The sequence below is a fragment of the Heptranchias perlo genome, chromosome 3 (assembly GCF_035084215.1).
Source record: "Heptranchias perlo isolate sHepPer1 chromosome 3, sHepPer1.hap1, whole genome shotgun sequence".
Lineage (NCBI taxonomy): Eukaryota > Metazoa > Chordata > Chondrichthyes > Hexanchiformes > Hexanchidae > Heptranchias > Heptranchias perlo.
In genome coordinates this window covers 55,566,801-55,589,243 of record NC_090327.1, presented here as the reverse complement: position 1 = coordinate 55,589,243, position 22,443 = coordinate 55,566,801, and the positions used below count along the sequence as shown (strand labels likewise).

At 42.4% G+C, this 22,443-nt stretch overlaps 1 protein-coding gene across 1 annotated transcript in view; it reads right to left on the bottom strand.

The window, feature by feature from the left end:
* The window catches only part of trappc9 (trafficking protein particle complex subunit 9), an 838,299-nt gene that overhangs the window by 457,420 nt on the left and 358,436 nt on the right, over positions 1–22,443 (bottom strand). The window contains exon 18 of the mRNA XM_067979750.1: positions 20,611–20,753. Within this exon, the coding sequence (XP_067835851.1) occupies positions 20,611–20,753 (143 nt within the window). The remainder of the gene's footprint in view (positions 1–20,610; positions 20,754–22,443) is intronic.

Here is a 22,443-nt window from a genome sequence, read left to right as displayed (position 1 = left end):
GCTACCTTCAACCCCTCAGTGTTCCCACAATCACACTACAACAGCACACTACAACATACTCCAGTACTTGTACACTCCAGCCCCATCAGATCTCTAACCTCCTGAATCTTCTCAGTCTTCAGGTTTCCCCTTGAGTGCTTCCAACTATCCATGGTCTCAACTTGCAAGAGAGAGCGAGAAAGAAAGAAAGGAGGGAAAGAAATACTTGCATTTGTGTAGTGCTTTTCATGACCTCAAGACATCCGAAAGTACTTTCTATCCAATGAAATACTTTTTTTTTAAAAGTATAGTCACTGTTGTAATGTAGGAAATGTGGCAGTCAAATAGCGCAGAACAATGTCCCACAAATAGCAATGTGATAAAGACTAAATAATCTGTTTCAGTGCTGTTGGTTGAAGGATAAATATTGGGCAGGATACCTGGGAGAACTCCCCGACACAAAGATTGGTGGCATTGTAAACAGTGTAGATGAAAACATAAAATCACAAAGGGATATTGATAGATTAGGTGAATGGGCAAAATTGTGGCAAATGGAATTCAATGTAGACAAATGTGAGGTCATCCACTTTGGATCAAAAAAGGATAGAACAGGGTACTTTCTAAATGGTAAAAAGTTAAAAACTGTGGATGTCCAAAGGGACTTACGGGTTCAGGTACATCGATCATTGAAGTGTCATGAACAGGTGCAGAAAATAATCAAGGCGGCTAATGGAATGCTGGCCATTATATCTAGAGGACTAGAATACATGGGGGCAGAAGTTAGGCTGCAGCTATACAAAACCCTGGTTAGACCGCACCTGGAGTACTGTGAGCAGTTCTGGGCATCGCACCTTCGGAAGGACATATTGGCCTTGGAGGGAGTGCAGCGTAGGTTTATGAGAATGATACCCGGACTTCAAGGGTTAAGTTACGAGGAGAGATTACACAACTTGGGGTTGTATTCTCTGGAGTTTCGAAGGTTAAGGGGTGATCTGATCGAAGTTTATACGATATTAAGGGGAACAGATAGGGTGGATAGAGAGAAACTATTTCCGCTGGTTGGGAATTCTAGGAGTAGGGGGCACAGTCTAAAAATTAGAGCCAGACCTTTCAGGAGCGAGATTAGAAAACATTTCTACACACAAAGGGTTGGAGAAGTTTGGAACTCTCTTCCGCAAACAGCAATTGATACTAGCTCAATTGCTAAATTTAAATGTGAGATAGATAGCTTTTTGGCAATCAAAGGTATTAAGGGATATGGGCCAAAGGCAGGTATATGGAGTTAGATCACAGATCTGATCAAATGGCGGAGCAGGCACGAGGGGCTGAATGGCCTACTCCTGTTCCTATGTTCTTCGAAATAGTGCCATGGGATCTTTTAAGTCCACCTGAAAGGGCAGATGGGGCCTCCCTCAGTACTGCACTGAAATGTCAGCCTAGATTTTGTGCTGAAGTCTCTGGATTGGGACTTAAACCCACAACCTTCTGACTCAGACAAGTGTGCTACCACTGAGCCATGGCAGACAGTGGATAAAGACAGATAGTGCAACACAGAAATAATGAGGAAGTGGGAAGAAACACAGACAGTTACTGGAAGAGTTCCAATTTTTTGACCACATGCAATACAATGGAGATGAACTATATTATAATGCTTTGAGGGTCATATAGTATAATTCTCCTGTTGTTTTAAAACAGTCCATCTCCAAAGGAGATCCAAATTTTCTATACATCTCCCGATCTTTATCTTTAATAATATTTGGATTCCTTGAGACATTGCACATAGAAGTCAGAGCATAAGGGACATGGTTTTAATCGGGGGGGGGGGGGCCTGGAATTCCTGACGGGAAACCCGGATGTCCTTACAAATTTGACATAAGGATATCTCTTTTTTACGGTCTCCCGACCAACAGGCCAGCCCGATTGATAGACTGTTCTCAGTTGGACGGGAGAAGAGGCAGGAAGAGGACATGAACAGGTAAGTGTTAGCTTGGCAGGGTGGGGGGGTGGTGAGTCATTGGAGATCATCGCAGGGGTCGGAGATCGTGGGGCGGAGGTCGCTGCAGGTAGGCTTGTTTGGCCTGGGGGGAGCACTCCTGCTCCTCTGGGCCCACAAGCTGTGCTTTAACGGCACTGAACTGCAGTTTCGGGCCTTCTCGTCTCCTCTCACGTGCCGTAAAGTAGAAGGCCCGGAATCCCGGCCCCCAGGGGTTAAAATCAAAAAAACCTGTCAAAATGGAGGCCCACAACCTCCTTGAAACCTTTTACTGACCGACCGTTGATCGCTCGCCCCTTGTTCCACCTCTGTGAAAACCAGAAGTGGGCGAGTTGGAGGCAGGTTTCAGATTTTTTCTGCCCCCACCCATTTTTGCCATTTAAAATCATGCCCATGGTATTTCACTTACCTGTCTCTTGTTTTTAGGTTGGTCTTTCTCTCTGCATCTCACCTCTTTTGCATTTCTCTACCACCAACTCTTGTTTTCACTTCTTTATCTTTTTCTTTCCTTTTCTGTTGGGTGGAAGGTGTGGCATGATCTTGAGGAAAGGAGCCACCCACAGCTACAGACTATATTTTCTAATGGGGATTGAAAGGAAAATGTGGCCCTCAGCAATCACCTTCCCTATCCCATCATGTTCACGGCCAATACCTGCTCAACCCTGCATCCTCCCCTCCCACTCATTCAATTGTCACTTACACTTAATCCTCCATCCACTTCCCCCTCATTACCACTTGCTTCCACCCCAAAAGATACCTCTGGCCTCAACCTTTATTCCTCCCCCCACTCCTGTTTCCCTCGAAGAGGCTTTGTATGCTTTCAAAAGTCAACGTACTTTTTTTTTTAAAAAGAAAAAAATGTTAAAGACACTGTCTGTCTCTTTCTCTCTCTCACTATTTCAGTTTCACAAGTGTCAGCAATTAGAATGTTTACATTTTGTAACTAAGAATGCACAGATGAGATATTTAGAGGATTTTTGTTTGCTTAAAATTTCAACTTGTTTTTCAGACAGTGTGCTTAGTCAGTGGGTAGCTTACTCGCACTCTCCCTCCATGGGTGGGTAAGCTCTGTTTCCGGCCCACTCCCTCACAGGCGGCGAGCAGCTACCCATATGGTTTAGGGCTTGTGAGATTTGTCATCTTTTGGAGCCAGAGCCTTAGCCTCCAAAAATAAAAAGCAGTATACTCCGTATATCCTCCTGCATGATTCAGACCAAACAGGATCTTTTTTAAATTTAGGAACGCTTGAATGCTGCACCATTGGCTGTATGTGGTTGTATTGCACAGAAAATAAACTTCATCAAAAAGGTAAAAGCGAATTGAAACAAAAAATAAATCGGATAACTAAACTGAGAACCAAATTTGAAGATCACAAAAAGTTTGCGTAGTCTTTATTTATAGCAAGTAGTCAGTTAATGACAGGTGCAAAGTTATTGAAGAACATTAATTACGCTTGCTATGTGATTAAACAGTATCATTTATGAACATTCTGTACAATTTTCAAGTTTATATTTGGCACCCAACTGTCACCTATACCTTATCATTGTATATTTTTTGCTATCTAAGCTCTGGCCTGCTCTCAGCTATTAGGCTTGGACTTGTAACTTGACTTTTTAACAAAACTTACCATATTTTGTAAAATACTTAAAAATATATACAAGTCATGGTTATTTCCCCCTAGTTCACAGAGAACTTCAAGTCACTTTAGTTCAAATCATGTGGCACAATGATGACTTAACTTCACATGCAAAAACATACCATTTCACTGTTAAATATTTGTCAAAGTATTGGAATTAACATCTACAATTATACTTCAAGGCAAAAATACATCCCAGGATTTAGTATACAATTGTACGCTGCTCAAGCTTAGTTTTTGAGTTCATTTAAACCCTTTGATGTGTCCCTGCCTTTCAATAAATATATACACTGCGATTCTCATCTGTCTTTTATTTTCAAAAGCACAACCACTGTTCTAGTCATGAAGATACAAGTAATCCAGGATGTGGGACATGTTCTTGTTCACAGCTACTGTAACTAGAATCCAGTCAAACACATACAAGGGCACAATGATAATCTGTCTGGCAGAGTTTTCAAGCAATCAGTAACTGTGATGTAAAGGCTAGTTAATCCGAGGTCAAATCCTGGACTCATTCATTTCTTTTTAAAATGATAAATTCCAGCTTTTTTTTTAACCAAAGAGTGTGACAACTGAAACAAGGTGTAAGTTATGGTTCTGCTATCAGAAATCAATGCAAGCAAGACAAGTCCTTGCTCAGCAAAAAGGGTAGTAAAATGCAACAACCCTGCATTCTGAGAAGGAAGCACCAGGAATTTAAAAACATCTGCTTAAGCCAACCCCCTTCTGAGACAGATCTAAAGCAGCACTAATTAAGGATTGGGATCAATTAAGTAATTCTGTTAATTGATCACTAAATTTCACCCAAGAAACATAAGAAACGTATATGAAATTTTTGCAGTTCAAAGAGTGGATTCATCACAAGTTTGAAGGAAGGGACTGGCATAAAAACTGTGGGTTGGTAACAGTCTGCATACACATTAAAGAATCATAGTAAACGCCTGCACATTTTCTGTATGAGGCATAGGATCAAACCTTGAAACATTAGTTTGTGACAGGTTGAAGCGACCTATTCCTATTAAAGCAAAAGAAAATCATAGTTCCAGTATTTCTTTTCACACATTCTTGGACTGTATTGTACCAAGTCAAAGGTCATTCCAAAGCCAACAGCGAAAGGGCAAGTGAAATGTAAGAGACTGTGTTTCAAGTGTTAAGTATTATTCCAAGAGAAGTCTTCTTATTGTTTTCAACAGTTGAGTTTGTATTTAGTACTGTCCATTTGGTTGTTTAACATTCAATATATCTGATTAGTAGTTTATAGTCTGATGGTGTTTATTCTTCTCCCCATCAAAGTCAAAGAGATCGCCTGGTAGCACAAGTACAGTGACAAGGATGATATGGGTTCTGGGTTCACCTCATTTACCTAAATACTAAAAAAGTAAAAGGCACCCTCTTGTTTGTAGGGGACACAAGCTACACTTACGTGACTGATCCAATGTAAAAACCCCAAAACATGACCAGATGCATTTCAAACTCACCTCCATGCCTTCACATTATTTCTCAATAAATTTAGAATCAAGGAAATTCTAACATATTCCACATGTATGATGCGGAAGGAAAACATGACTCTAAGGTGACTTGGACAAAGATGTGCATTTTGAATTTCACACAATGTGAAGCATATGATTCTATGGAATGGAATAAGCAACAATATAAATGACAAATTAATTGTTTATAACAAATGTTTTGGACACTCCCATGAATGATGTATTGAGGTAAAGTTTACTATAATGTACAGATGTAATAAAATAAGCACTGTTATAAATTCCTGAAGTGCTTAATCAAAAGTGTGTTTTATTTTAAAAAAGGAAGACAGACAGGACTTACACCATGTAATGTACAATGTATTATAACATAAAATGTAGAGATTTGATTAGCTCTTTCCTCATGGGTATAAAAGGACTGCCTTAAGGAAAACTGTCTCCGGTTAAGATGGAGCTATGTTTCTGTCTCTTTTTTCTCTCTCTGTCAATCCAATCTTTCTTTCCCTCTCCATTTCTTTCTGTACCTGATTTAACTTTAATTCTCCCATTCTAATTCACCCTCCTTCTCCATTGTTCCTCTATTTCTTTCTCAATCCTTAAATCTCATAAATACACTGTTGATCCCACCATTCACAAAGGTCCCAGATGCCCCGTTGCCCTCGTCACACCATTATCAGTTCACAATTCCAGCAAGTTATGATGCAAAAAATTTGAGCTGAAGGGTGCAGAAAAAGTCCAACTAAGGGGATATGTCACGAGATGCCCCACTCCAGCAAGATCCAGTTCATTAATAAAAAGTGTCCTCATCCCTCCTAGTCCCCAATCCCATCTCTGAATTACATGTGCAAGATACAGCTTACTCATTTCTCTTATCAGTGACAACATGGAGCTGAAAAGAAAAAAATGCTGATTTGGCATATTAGCTCAAATAATATTAATAAAAAAAACACTGACCGATAACATTCTTCTCACCTGGAGTACCCAATACCTGATTTAATATAAACGTAAATGGAAGTTTTGTCAATTCATAATAAACTACAGGTAGTTTGCCATCTGCTTGGCTTAAAAACTGCAATTATAAACAAAACTGGAAGATCACAGATAGTGGCATTATGAATCCACTATTAAAATATGGATCTAACAGTATTACACAAACAGTATGTCACATTCCTTCAGTCTTAGCTTTCTGGCTACAGCACACTCACTGACAAAAATTGGATAAATGGCCCTCGTCTCCTTGCAGTCGGGATAGCTATGGTTGCCATCTTGCTATGACGTGACATAGATGTCAGGAAAAGCAGTCGGGATTTTAAAAAAGTGATGTAGAAAACTAGAAATATTGCACAGAAGTAACACATTCATTTTAAAGCAGGTATTACAGTCCATAAAAGCACTTAGGTGTTTTAACCCATAAGCAAGATCTTCCAATTTGAGTTTAGAAATTGGTAAAAATAGGTCTAACACAGCCTGCTAATTTTATTTTTGATGGTATGTTCCAGTGCCAACCTATTAAATAGTAAAATAGAAACAAGGGTGACTGAACGTACAAAGTTAAGTGGAAGTATTTATTACTTGCCCAGTTCACAACAAATCTAGGTAATTTAATGATCCAATACGCTGAGGTAAGGTAGAAAGAGATTTTGATGGATTGGATAAAAACAGCAAACTATCACATACATCAAGACTTATTTTTACAATGTCCTGAAATTGATCATATGCATGGTGTCCTGAGATTATCTATCAATATATACGTTGTGTCCCAAGATTGCCTAAATGTACACATGAAATGTTATGTTGACTAATTTTAACACTGGGATTACGAACTCATGGAGTTCTTGGAAAAAATACACCTTCTCATTACCGGGTTATTGAAGCTACACATGAAGGAATTGATATTTAAGTAATCAATTTATATGACCTTTAAATCCCAACATACCTCTACATTTTCAGTTCTGCTCTATTAAACTGTACATATGGGACAATGTATAAAAATCCCATGTGGTGATTCACAACGAATTTAGGATAATGGTGCAACAACAAAAAACAAGAAACTCTGTTGTCTTTAATTAACAGCTGAGCAGAAAATCTGCAGTGAGATCAAACATAGGGGCAATTTTTTTTTTAAAACATAGGGCCAAACCTTGCTGGAGCGGGACATCTCACGGCGTGCGCCGTTAGTCAGACTTATTCCTGCAACCTTCAACTCGAATATAATTTGCGCCGTAACTTTCTGGAAGCGCGAGCAAATAACGGCGCAGCGAGAGCAACGGGACATCTGGGACATTAGTGAACGATGGGACAAACAGTGTATCTCCTTCACCAATGAGATTAAAGGATTGAGAAAGAAACAGAGGAACGACAGAGGAGGAGTGTAAATTAGAGTGGGTGAATTAGTCAAATCATGTACAGAAAAAGAAATAAAAAGAGAGGGAAAGAAAGATTGAATTAAAAGAGAGAGAAAAGAGACAAAGGAAAAGTAGGAAATTTTTTTTAAATTATCTGGATGGGCTAAAAATTGATGAAGAGGAGGTGCTTGAAAGGCTGGCTGTACTTAAAGTAGATAAGTCACCTGGTCCAGATGGGATGCATTCTAGGTTGCTAAGGGAAGTACGGGCGGAAATTGAGGAAGCTCTGGCCATAATCTTCCAATTGTTCTTAGATACGGGGGTGGTGCCAGAGGACTGGAGAACTGCAAATGTTACACCCTTGTTCAAAAAAAGGGTGCAGGGGTAAGCTCAGCAACTACAGGCCAGTCAGTTCAACCTCGGTGGTGGGGAAGCTTTTAGAAACGATATTCCGGGACAAAATTAATAGTCACTTGGCTAAGTGTGGGTTAATAAAGGAAAGCAAGTACGGATTTGTAGAAGGCAAATTGTGTTTAACTAACTTGATTGAGTTTTTTGATGAGGTAACAGAAAGGGTTGATGAGGGCAATGCGGTTGATGTTGTGTACATGGACTTTCAAACAGCGTTTGCTAAAGTGCCACATAATAGGCTTGTCAGCAAAGTTGAAGCCCATGGAATAAAAAGGGGAGGGTGGAAGATATTCATTTAATAGTCTTCACCTGGTACATAGCATTTGCAGCACAGAAACAGGCCGATCAGCCAACTGGTTTATGCCGGTGTTTATGCTCCATATGAGCCTCCTTCCACCCTACTTCATCTAACCTTATCAGCATAACCTTCCATTCCTTTCTCCCTCGTGTACTTATCCAGCTTCCCCTTAAATGCATCAATGCGATTTGCCTCAACTACGCCATGTGGTAGCAAGTTCCATATTCTAACCACTCTCTGGGTAAAGAAGTTTCTCCTGAATTCCTTATTGGATTTATTAGTGGCTATCTTATATGTACGACCCCTAGTTTTGTATTCCCCCACAAGCGGAAACATTTTCTCTACATCTACCCTATCAAACCCCTTCATAATTTTAAAGACCTCCATTAGGTCACCCCTCAGCCTTCTCTTTTCTAGAGAAAAGAGCCTCAGCCTGTTCGGTCTTTCCTGATGGATATAACCTCTCAGTTCTGGTATCACCTTTGTAAATCTTTTTTGTACCTTCTCCAGTGCTTCTATATCCTTTTTGTAATATGGAGACTGGAACTGTGCACAGTACTGCCAAGTATGGTCTAATCAAGGTTCTATACAAGTTTAACATAACCTCTCTGCTTTTCAATTTTATTCCTCTAGAAATGAATCCCAGTGCTTTGTTTGCATTTTTAGGGCCTTGTTAACCTGCATTGATACTTTTAATGATTTGTGAATCTGTACCCCTGGATCTCTTTGCTCCTTTACCCCACTTCGACTCTGATTTTCTATGGAGTATGTGGCCTCCTTATTTCTCCGAACAAAATGCACCATCTCACACTTATCTATATTGAAATTCATTTGCCATTTACACGCTCTTTCAACAAGTTTATTAATATCATCTTCTATTTTGTCACAGATTCCCTCCGTATTAACAATACCCCCCAATTTGATGTCATCTTCAAATTTTGAAATTGTACTTGCGATTCCCGAGTCCAAATCATTTATGTAAATAGTGAACAGTGGTCCCAGCACCGATTCCTGTGGAACACCACTTCCCACCTTCCACCAGTCTGAGTAACTACATTTAACCCCTACTCTCTGTTTTGTAACATAAGAACATAAATAAGAACATAAGAAATAGGAGCAGGAGTAGGCCAATCGGCCCCTCGAGCCTGCTCCGCCATTCAATAAGATCATGGCTGATCTGATCCTAACCTCAAATCTAAATTCATGTCCAATTTCCTGCCCGCTCCCCGTAACCCCTAGTTCCCTTTACTTCCAGGAAACTGTCTATTTCTGTTTTAAATTTATTTAATGATGTAGCTTCCACAGCTTCCTGGGGCAGCAAATTCCACAGACCTACTACCTTCTGAGTGAAGAAGTTTCTCCTCATCTCAGTTTTGAAAGAGCAGCCCCTTATTCTAAGATTATGCCCCCTAGTTCTAGTTTCACCCATCCTTGGGAACATCCTTACCGCATCCACCCGATCAAGCCCCTTCACAATCTTATATGTTTCAATAAGATCGCCTCTCATTCTTCTGAACTGCAATGAGTAGAGTCCCAATCTACTCAACCTCTCCTCATATGTCCGCCCCCTCATCCCCGGGATTAACCGAGTGAACCTTCTTTGTACTGCCTCGAGAGCAAGTATGTCTTTTCTTAAGTGTGGACACCAAAACTGTATGCAGTATTCCAGGTGCGGTCTCACCAATACCTTATATAACTGCAGCAATACCTCCCTGTTTTTATATTCTATCCCCCTAGCAATAAAAGCCAACATTCCGTTGGCCTTCTTGATCACCTGCTGCACCTGCATACTAACCTTTTGATTTTCTTGCACTAGGACCCCCAGATCCCTTTGTACTGCAGTACTTTCCAGTTTCACGCCATTAAGATAATAACTTGCTCTCTGATTTTTCCTGCCAAAGTGCATAACCTCACATTTTCCAATATTGTATTGCATCTGCCAAATCTCCACCCACTCACCCAGCCTGTCTAAATCCCCCTGTAGGTTTTTTATGTCCTCCTCACTCTCCACTTTCCCTCCCATCTTTGTATCATCTGCAAGCTTTGATATGTTACACTCGGTCCCCTCCTCCAAATCGTTAATATAGATTGTAAAGAGTTGGGGACCCAGCACCGACCCCTGCGGAACACCACTGGCTACTGGTTGCCAGTCCGAGAATTAACCGTTTATCCCAACTCTCTGCTTCCTGTTAGATAACCAATCCTCCACCCATGTCAGAATATTACCCCCAATCCAGTGATTCTTTATCTTGAGCAATAATCTTTTGTGTGGCACCTTGTCGAATGCCTTCTGGAAGTCTAAATACACTACGTCCACTGGTTCCCCTTTATCCACCCTGTACGTTATGTCCTCAAAGAACTCAAGCAAATTTGTCAGACACGGCTTCCCCTTCATAAAGCCATGCTGACTTTGTCCTATTAAATTATGTTTATCGAAATGTTCCGCTACTGTCTCCTTAACAATAGACTCCAAAATTTTACCCACCACAGATGTTAGGCTAACTGGTCTATAATTTCCAGCCTGCTGCCTACTACCCTTTTTAAATAAGGGTGTTACATTAGCAGTTTTCCAATCTGCCAGGACCTTTGCCGAGTCCAGAGAATTTTGGAAAATTATGTCCCCTGACTCCATGTGGTCTGACTTTAGTCATGAGTCCACAATGTGGTACCTTATCAAAGGCCTTTTGAAAGTCCATGTATAGTACATCCACTGCATTACCCAGTCTATTCTTTCTGTTACATCTTCAATAAGGTTGGTGAAGCAAAACTTCCCTTTAGAAATCCATGCTGACTATTTTCAGTTTCTGGATGTTTTTCTATTGTATCTTTGAGTAAAGATTCCATTATCTTTCCCACTACCAATGTTAAGCTAACTGGTCAACAGTTCCCTGGCCTTGTTCTCTCTCCCTTTTTGAAGATAGGAATAACATCAGCTGTCTGCCAGTCCTCTGACACTATTCCTTTTTTTTTTAAATGAATGTTTATAAATATATAATAGTGCCTTTGTGATCTCTTCCCTTGCTTCTTTTAGCATGCGCGGATGCAATTTTTTTTTCGTATATGCTGCATATTAGGAATTTTAATACAATATTTACTTAATAATATGGGCATTGTGTAGGATTTAGTGTTCACATTTCCTACATATTATGGGCACTGTTCAGGATTTTCTGACTCCATCTTCCCTACAGGACAAAATAAATGCTGGTAACATTTAAGATGCGCCGATTTCAGAAGTGTTGAAAGTCTAAACGAAAGGGTAGAACAGGCTGCAGGATAAAAGCTTATACAAAGTCAATGGCCTCAAGAGCAATATGTTAGCAGTGTTTTTTTTTAAAAAAACTGGACAACTTTCAATCATTATGAGTCACATCAGATTTCACAGGGTTTTTCTACATTCAAATGTCGGTTTAATAAATAGAGAGAAACATCAAAGAAAGACAAAAACAGAAAATGCTGGAGAAGCTTAGCAAGTCAGGCAGCATCTGTGGAGAAAGAAAGAGTTAACCTTCCCTTTTGTTCTTTCCTCCCCTCCCCCCCTTTCCCTGGCTCTGTACTGGCTCAAAAACTTTCACTCTTAACATCTTCCAGTTCTGATGAAAGATCCTCGACTTAAAACGTTAACTCTGTTTCTTTCTCCACAGATGCTGCCTCACTTGCTGAGCTTCTCCAGCATTTTCTGTTTTTATTTCAGATATCCAGCATCCGCAGTATTTTGCTTTTGATCAAAGAAAGACAGACTTGCATTTATATAACACCTTTCACGATATCAGGCCATCCCAAAGCACTATACAGCTAATGAAGTACTTTTAAAGTGTTGTAACGTAGGATTCGCAGCAGCCAATTTGCACACAGCAAGATCCCTCAAACAACAATGAGATAATGACTAGATGATCTGTTTGTTTTAGTATTGTTGGTTGAGGGATAAATATTGGGTATGACACCGGAGAGAATTCCCCTGCTCTTCTTGGAAATAGTGCCATGGGATCTTTTACGCCCGCATGAGAAAGCAGACAGGGCCTCAGTTTAACATCCCATCCAAAAGACAGCAACTCTGACAGTACAGCACTCCCTCAGTACTATACTGGAGTGTAAGTCCAGGTTTTGTGCTCACGTCTCTGGAGTGGGACTTGAACACTCAGCCTTCGGACTCAGGCGAGAGTACAACCAGTGAGTTACAGCTCACATCAATTAAGCAACAGGGCATGATACATTCACCCTAAAATAAATATACTGCAGTAGAACTTTAATGGCCAAGATACAGCCCCAAACTGCAAGTTTACATTGTTCAATAACTTGTATAAGATTTACACATCACAAATACCCAAGCCAATTTGTTAGTATTCCAGCTGAATTACCAAAAGCAACTATGGTGTTTATTGCATGATTTCGCACATATTTTATTTATTTATATATGTGTACACACACACATTTTGCACTTCCTGTCTGTGAACCCTACTTCCTGTTATGATTTTTGGTCACACTTTTGCCATTGTAAATTGATATGTCAACATTTCCCAACCAATTTTGTTACGTCAACTGTTACAATTCAGGTGCAGGGCTCCTACCACTGGTACTACTGTAGTGTCTCCATCACCCATTTCTCAGGTCTACCACCACGTGTTGCTGTAGTGCCATGTCCTAACTGCTGAAAATTCTCTTTTTTTTTTCCCCCAAACATTCCCCAGCTGGACCCACTCCCTCCGCCACTGGCCCAAAGGGCAGACCAGTTTCTCTGCCAAATACCTCTGGCTGTGTGTGTTCCTATCTAGGCTGCTTGTATTTCCCTTTGCCACTACTCCTAGGCCTTCGCTAGAAAAATCAGCCCTGCTGCTCCTCAGGCCTTCCCATCATTCCAGACCTTGCTCCAAAAATCCCCCCACGTCCCATGAAATGTCAGCCCTGCTTCTTGGCAACCTCCCACCCTTTGTTGCTCTTCCCACCCAGCTTCTCCTCTCAGCTACAAACTCTCTTCTTAAACCCCTTTTCCTTGCCCTTCCATCCTCACCTCAAAAACAAGTGTGAGGAACTCATGGATTCTTTGTCACGAAGATTGAGACCATCCATTCAGCTATTTCTACCGCTACCCTCCCCCAGCCCCCAACTCTGCTCCCCAGCCACCGACTCCATCCCTCTCTCTGGCCACTGTCTGAGGGTGAATCAGACCGTTCGCAACCTTGACATCCTATATGACCCGGAGATGAACTTCCGACCCCATATCCGCTCCATCACCAAGACCACCTACTTCCACCTCCGTGATATCGCCCATCTCCGTCCCTGCCTCAGCTCATCCACGTCTGTGTTACGTCTAGACTCAACTATTCCAATGTTCTCCTGGCTTACCTCCCACCTTGCACCCTCGGTAAATTTGAGCTCATCCAAAACTCTGCTACCTGTATCCTAACTCACACCAAGTCCCCTTCACCCATCACCCCTGTGCTCACTGACTGACATTGGTTCTCGGTCCGGCAACGCCTTGATTTTAAAATTCTCATCCATGTTTTCAAATCCCTCCATGCCTCACCACTTCCTATGTCTGTAACCTCCAGTCCAACAACCCTCCAAGATCTCTGCGCTCTTCCAATTCTTGCCTCTTGCGCATCCCCAATTTTCATTGATCCACCATTGGCGGCTGTGCCTTCAGCTGCCGAGGCCCTAAGCCCCTCTGCCTCTCTCTCTTCCTTTAAGATACTCCTTAAAATCTAAGTTTTTTACCAAGCCTTTGGTCACCTTTCCTAATATCTCCTTATGTGGTCTGTGTCCAATTTTGTTTGATAACACTCCTGTGAAGCATCTTGGGAGTTTTACCACGTTAAAAGGCGCTATATAAATGCAAGTTGTTTTTATTGTTCCTGGCACTGGTACAAAGTTTGGCACCACTTCTCTTCAAGTCTTCCCATTGTTGCTGGTTCCACTGTAAAATTCAGCTCATTATTCCATCAGGGTGCAGGATAGCAGACTCAGGGAAGAGAGGTGTGGAGAAGTGATGGGTAGGTGACAAAAGGGACAGGTGATCATGGAGAAGAGGAAACGGGATGAGGGTGAGGGAGGGGAAGAAAGAGTATAGGGTGAGTGAGAGCGCAAGATGTAATGTAGGGTGTGGAATGGAACAGGAGGTATTAGGGGTTACGGAATAGAGAAAAGTAGAAAAGACTCAAATATGGGAGCGGAAAGGTTATACTGTTCATAGGGATTAAATGGAACAGAGGTAAGAAAATTGGTCGATATGATCAGCTGAAAATGAGAGGCAGGACGTGATTCAGGAGCTTTATAGCACATTAACCACTTTAAAAAAATATAAGGGCTAGGAAAGCAGCTTTCTGATCATATTGGTAGGGAATAGGACTATCATGATGCATTCAGGAATTGTGCAGCAGATACAGATTAAGGGAGAGGACAGGATGAGTCATTGTTTTTGGCAGTGTATTCAGAGTGAGGAGGACAGGCGATAACAGAAACGAGGAGTATGACCACTCACAAGCAGTTAGGGAGTGGTAAGACCAAGCAATTGGGGATACAATGAGTGAGGAGCTGATGGAAGAAAAGGGAGCGAGAAGCATGACACATAGATCAAAAGAGGGAATTAAGCAGGACACAAGGCAACAATAAAGAAAAACAAGGGAACGATGCATGGGGTCATGGGCTGGTCAGAACATGAATGGGTAGAGGACAAGATAATACAGAGCAGCTGCTAAGAAGCAGTAGCAAGCAATACAGGGACTCAGAGTACATCAACTAATTACCCTGCGACAACACTAGACTTGCAACCAGGAGGTTGCATGCTCCCCTCCCTTCACATTGCTTTCGTCAGCAATCCTGCACTCGAGCTGGACATTCTCATCCACTCATGACCTGAAAACTGCACTACACCTTGATCAGAAACCTATCCACACCTGTCCTATAGCTAGACACTCAAACAATCCTTCACCTGTGGCAGGACCCCTCACCAAACCCAATACCTCCCAGCACAACCTACTGACCCATTAAGCCACTTAAATCTCTCCACTACCGAACGCCACCAAACCACTACGAAAAATAGCAGCCTGCAACCCTCATGACCTCCCTTTTCCACAACATTTCAACATCCACCACTTCCCACCAAAAAGCAACAAAGAGGCAACGAAAGGAAAGACAGAGATGCACAACAGTAGAGAGACAGATAAAACAAGTAACACAAACATGACAGAAACAGGTAACGAAGAGGACATGGTAGTAATTTTCTCCTTCACTGCTTGTGTGGTAAACCAGTGAAGTGGATCATGCAGTCATTTACTCGTTCATGGGATGTGGGCGTCGCTGGCGAGGCCGGCATTTATTGCCCATCCCTAATTGCCCTTGAGAAGGTGGTGGTGAGCCGCCTTCTTGAACCACTGCAGTCCGTGTGGTCACAGTTCTCCCACAGTGCTGTTAGGTAGGGAGTTCCAGGATTTTGACCCAGCGACGATGAAGGAACGGCGATATATTTCCAAGGATGGTGTGTGGCTTGGAAGGGAACGTGCAGGTGGTGTTGTTCCCATGTGCCTGCTGCTCTTGTCCTTCTAGGTGGTAGAGGTCGCGGGTTTGGGAGGTGCTGTCGAAGAAGCCTTGGCGAGTTGCTGCAGTGCATCCTGTGGATGGTGCACACTGCAGCCACTGTGCGCCGGTGATGAAGGGAGTGAATGTTTAGGGTGGTGGATGGGGTGCCAATCAAGCGGGCTGCTTTGTCCTGGATGGTGTCAAGCTTCTTGAGTGTTGTTGGAGCTGCACTCATCCAGACAAGTGGAGAGTATTCCATCACACTCCTGACTTGTGCCTTGTAGATGGTGGAAAGGCTTTGGGGAGTCAGGAGGTGAGTCACTCGCTGCAGAATACCCAGCCTCTGACCTGCTCTTGTAGCCACAGTATTTACGTGGCTGGTCCAGTTAAGTTCCTGGTCAATGGTGATCCCCAGGATGTTGACGGTGGGGGATTCGACGATGGGAATGCTGTTGAATGTCAAGGGGAAGTGGTTAGACTCTCGCTTGTTGGAGGTGGTCATTGCCTGGCATTTGTCTGGTGCAAATGTCACTTGCCACTTATCAGCACAAGCCTGGATGTTGTCCATGTCTTGCTGCATGCGCACATAGACTGCTTCATTATCTGAGGGGTTGCGAATGGAACTGAACACTGTGCAATCATCAGCGGACATCCCAATTTCTGACGTTATGATGGAGGGAAGGTCATTGATGAAGCAGCTGAAGATGGTTGGGCCTAGGACACTGCCCTGAGCAACTCCTGCAGCAATGTCCTGGGGCTGAGATGATTGGCCTCCAACAACCACTACCATCTTTCTTTGTGCTAGGTATGACTCCAGCCACTGCAGACTTTTCCCCGATTCCCATCGACTTCAATTTTACTAGGGCTCCTTGGTGCCACACTCGGTCAAATGCTGCCTTGATGTCAAGGGCAGTCACTCTCACCTCACCTCTGGAATTCAGCTCTTATGTCCATGTTTGGAGGTCTGGAGACAAGTGGTCTTGGCGGAACCCAAACTGAGCATCACTCAGCAGGTTATTGGTGAGTAATTGCCGCTTGACAGCACTGTCGACGACACCTTCCATCACTTTGCTGATTATTGAGAGTCATTATAGAACTCATCCAATTTTCATCCCATTGAAATCAAAAAGTATTGTGTTTTGTTTTTTTACTCCCAGCGAGCAAGCCCAGGGACCTGAACCACATGCCATCCTCACCACCAGATTCATGGTAAAACTGACAAGCAATTGAACAAATTGTCACTTTCCCCCATCCCTGACACTATGCTGATGGACAATGAATTATGTTGTCACATATTCTGAGCCACCCTTCTCCATTTATCACGCAGTTTTATTTCCACCATCTACAAGGCACAAGTCAGGAGTGTGATGGAATACTCTCCACTTGCTTGGATGAGTGCAGCTCCAACAACACTCAAGCAGCTCGACACCATCCAAGATAAAGCAGCCCGCTTGATTGGCACCCCATCCACCACCCGAAACATTCACTCCCTTCACCACCGGCGTACAGTGGCTGCAGTGTGTACCATCCACAGGATGCACTGCAGCAACTCGCCAAGGCTTCTTCGACAGCACCTCCCAAACCCGCGACCTCTACCACCTAGAAGGACAAGAGCAGCAGGCACATGGGAACAACACCACCTGCACGTTCCCCTCCAAGTCACACATCATCCTTGGAAATATATCGCCGTTCCTTCATCATCGCTGGGTCAAAATCCTGGAACTCCCTTCCTAACAGCACTGTGGGAGAACCGTGACCACACGGACTGCAGCGGTTCAAGAAGGCGGCTCACCACCACCTTCTCAAGGGCAAATAGGGATGGGCAATAAATGCCGACCTCGCCAGCGACGCCCATATCCCATGAACGAATAAAAAAAAAAATCATCTTCACTCAGAATGCAAAAAGTTCAGTAACTCACAGTAGCCAGCACACACAAAAGGACATCATAAAGATTTCATCATCATACATAAGGCACAACTTTGTTTCTCAAGTCCTCTCCCAAGACATGTGACGTATCCTCTATGGCTTACCCAGGATACGACACTAATGCTCAACACACCCTATATCCATCATCCGGAATTCCCAAAGGCATTTGGGATGACCAAAATAATTTGCTATCCTGAATGAATTACTTGACTTTTAAAATAATTTCAGTGAAGTAACTATGGAGAGAGTAGGGCCTCTTAAGGATCAACAAGGTCATCTATGTGCAGAAGCACAAGAGATGGGTGAGATCCTGAATGAATATTTCACATCGGTATTTACGGTTGAGAAAGGCATGGATGTTAGGGAACTTGGGGAAATAAATAGTGATGTCTTGAGGAGGGTACATATTACAGAGAGGGAGGTGCTGGAAGTCTTAACGCGCATCAAGGTACATAAATCTCCGGGACCTGATGAAATGTATCACAGGACGTTATGGGAGGTTAGGGAGGAAATTGCGGGTCCCCTAGCAGAGATATTTGAATCATCGACAGCTACAGGTGAGGTGCCGAAAGATTGGAGGGTAGCAAATGTTGTGCCTTTGTTTAAGAAGGGCGGCAGGGAAAAGCCTGGGAGCTACAGACCGGTGAGCCTGACATCTGTAGTGGGTAAGTTGTTCGAGGGTATTCTGAGGGACAGGATCTACAGGCATTTGGAGAGGCAGGGACTGATTAGGAACAGTCAGCATGGTTTTGTGAGAGGAAAATCATGTCTCACGAATTTGATTGAGTTTTTTGAAGGGGTAACCAAGAAGATAGATGAGGGCTGTGCAGTAGACGTGGTCTACATGGACTTCAGCAAAGCCTTTGACAAGGTACCGCATGGTAGGTTGTTACATAAGGTTAAATCTCATGGGATCCAAGGTGAGGTAGCCAATTGGATACAAAATTGGATTGACGACAGAAGACAGAGGGTGGTTGTAGAGGGTTGTTTTTCAAACTGGAGGCCTGTGACCAGCGGTGTGCCTCAGGGATCGGTACTGGGTCCGCTGTTATTTGTTATTTATATTGATGATTTGGATGAGAATTTAGGAGGCATGGTTAGTAAGTTTGCAGATGACACCAAGATTGGTGGCATTGTGGACAGTGAAGAAGGTTATCTAGATTGCAACGGGATCTTGATAAATTGGGCCAGTGGGCCGATGAATGGCAGATGGAGTTTAATTTAGATAAATGTGAGGTGATGCATTTTTGTAGATCGAATCGGGCCAGGACCTACTCCGTTAATGGTAGGGCGTTGGGGAGAGTTATAGAACAAAGAGATCTAGGAGTACAGGTTCATAGCTCCTTGAAAGTGGAGTCACAGGTGGATAGGGTGGTGAAGAAGGCATTCGGCATGCTTGGTTTCATTTGTCAGAACATTGAATACAGGAGTTGGGATGTCTTGTTGAAGTTGTACAAGACATTAGTAAGGCCACACTTGGAATACTGTGTACAGTTCTGGTCACCCTATTATAGAAATGATATTATTAAACTAGAAAGAGTGCAGAAAAGATTTACTAGGATGCTACCGGGACTTGATGGTTTGACTTATAGGGAGAGGTTAGATAGACTGGGACTTTTTTCCCTGGAGAGTAGGAGGTTAAGGGGTGATCTTATAGAAGTCTATAAAATAACGAGGGGCATAGATAAGGTAGATAGTCAAAATCTTTTCCCAAAGGTAGGGGAGTCTATAACGAGGGGGCATAGATTTAAGGTGAGAGGGGAGAGATACAAAAGGGTCCAGAGGGGCAATTTTTTCACTCAAAGGGTGGTGAGTGTCTGGAACGAGCTGCCAGAGGCAGTAGTAGAGGCGGATACAATTTTTTCTTTTAAAAAGCATTTGGACAGTTACATGGGTAAGATGGGTATAGAGGGATATGGGCCAAGTGCAGGCAATTGGGACTAGCTTAGTGGTATCAACTGGGCGACATGGACATGTTAGGCCGAAGGGCCTGTTTCCATGTTGTAACTTCTATGATTCTAAGTATTTCATACTTCGATCTCTACAGTGCTTTAATTAAAAAATTCACAACGTTACATCTTGAAAAAATGATCAAAATGTCAAGGAACCTACAATTCATCTGCAGAATCTTCAGAAAAGTTATATACCTGTTTGCTTAATTTTATCTACTTTTTCTTTGAACCTAAGTGCATCAAATTAAAGTAAATGATTTCAGAACTAGATATAAATCCAATGAGTTGCTTTAATTTAAGGACTCTATGTCCACAACAGTACTTGTTAAATGTATTCTATTTCAGTGTGCATTGAAATGTGGTGTTCGGCTTGCACACGGAGTAAAAAACAAAAAAGTACTCTTCAATTTCAATGGGATAAAAATCGGATGAGTTCTATAATGGTCGCACGATCTGCTTCCACTGCCCTTTCCGGCAGCACATTTCAGATCATAACTGCTCGCTGCATAAAAAAGTTGTTCCTCATGTCGCCTTTGGTTCTTTTGCCAATCACCCTAAATCTGTGTCCTCTGGTTCTCGATCCTTACGCCAAGGGGAACAGTTTCTCTTTATTTGCTTTATCTAAACCCTTCATGACTTTGAACACTTCTATCAAATCTCCTTTTAATCTTCTCTGGTCTGAGGAGGACAATCCCAGCTTCTCCAGTCTATCCACGTAACTGAAGTCCTTCATCCCTGGAGCCATTCTAGAAAATCATATCTGCACCCTCTCTAAGGCCTTCGCATCCTTCTTAAAGTGCAGTGCCCAGAACTGGACACAATACTTCACTGATTTGCCACACAAGCAGTGAAGGTGAAATGTGCTTTTCTTGTCAGAAATGTTTTGTTAACATTCACAGATCATCATTCCGAATACAGCCAATCACTAACCTTGGTATATGAATGGAGTCACTATATAGTGTACAAAGGCTATCATATTCCACAAAGGAATTTTGAAGCAGAGCACGAGTATCTTCAACAGCGAGCACAATAGAGTTTATGTTGCAAAGAGCAAATTGGTTGGTTTCCTGTACCTTGTTGCAGGAAGTGTGCTGACCCTTGTAAAGAACACTGATGGCTCAACATCCACACGAAGCCCCAAAGATAGATTCCTGTAGTGTCCATCAACGTGTCCTGGTCCACCTGAGTATTTGAAGTTCAAAATGGCTTCCAATGTCTGAAAAACAAAAATGTTTTGGGAAATGACTAGAATTTTTCTCATATGTACACATTTCAAATTTCCAACTACTTGATGAGGATCTTTTCTTAGCAAGCTACTTTTATATTGAAAAAAGTAACAGCTCAACATTTAGGATATCAAGTCATCAACCGAATAAAACTTATTAGCCAAAAAGTAATCATTTATTTAGAATCATAGAATGGTTACAGCACACAAGGAGGCCATTCGGCTCATCAAGCCCGTGCCGGCTCTTTATAAGAGCAATCCAGGTAGTCCCATTCCCCTGCTCTTTTCCCGTAGCCCCACAAATTTTTACCGTTCAAGAATTTCTCCAATTCCTTTTTGAAAGCTACGATTGAATCTGCTTCCACTGCCCTTTCCGGCAGCACATTTCAGATCATAACTGCTCGCTGCATAAAAAAGTTGTTCCTCATGTCGCCTTTGGTTCTTTTGCCAATCACCCTAAATCTGTGTCCTCTGGTTCTCGATCCTTACGCCAAGGGGAACAGTTTCTCTTTATTTGCTTTATCTAAACCCTTCATGACTTTGAACACTTCTATCAAATCTCCTTTTAATCTTCTCTGGTCTGAGGAGGACAATCCCAGCTTCTCCAGTCTATCCACGTAACTGAAGTCCTTCATCCCTGGAGCCATTCTAGAAAATCATATCTGCACCCTCTCTAAGGCCTTCGCATCCTTCTTAAAGTGCAGTGCCCAGAACTGGACACAATACTCCAGCTGTGGCCGAACCAGTGTTTTATAAAGGTTCAACATAACTTTTGTACTCTGTGCCTCTATTTATAATGCCCAGGATCCCGTATGCTTTTTTAACCGCTTTCTCAACCTGTCTTGCTACCTTCAAAGATTTGTGTACTTCTACCCACAAGTCTCTGTTCCTACACCCCTTAGTTTATTTTGCCTTTCTTCGTTCTTCCTGCCAAAATGTATCACTTCACACTTCTCTGTTAAATTTCATCTTCCACGTGTTCACCCATTCCACCAGCCTGTCTATATCCTCTTGAAGTCTATCACTATCCTCACTTCACTACACTTCCAAGTTTTGTGTCATCTGAAAATTTTGAAATTGTGCCCTGTACACCCAAGTCCAAGTCATTAACATATATTAAAAAAAGCAGTGATCCTATTACCGATCCTTGGGGAACACCACTGTATACCTTCCTCCAGTCCGAAAAACAACCGATCATCATTACTCTCTGTTTCCTGTCACTTAGCTAATTTCGTATCCATGCTGCCACAGCCCCTTTTATTCCATGGGCTTCAATTTTGCTTACAAGCCTATTATGTGGCACTTTATCAAACGTCGTTTGTAAGACCATATGCACCACATCAACCACATTGCCCTCATCAACACTGTTACCTCATCAAAAAAACTCAATCAAGTTAGTTAAACACGATTTGCCTTTAACAAATCCATGCTGGCTTTCTTTTATTAATCCACACTTATCCAAGTGCCCTAATTTTGTCCCGGATTATCATTTCTAAAAACTTCCACACCACCGAGGTTAAAATGAACGGCCTGTAGTTGCCAGGTTTATCCTTACACGCTTTTCTGAACAAGGGTGTAACATTTGCAATTCTCCAGTCCTCTGGCACCATCTCCATATGTAAGGAGGATTAGGAGATTATGGGCAGCACCTTTGCAATTTCCACCCCACCTTCCTTCAGCA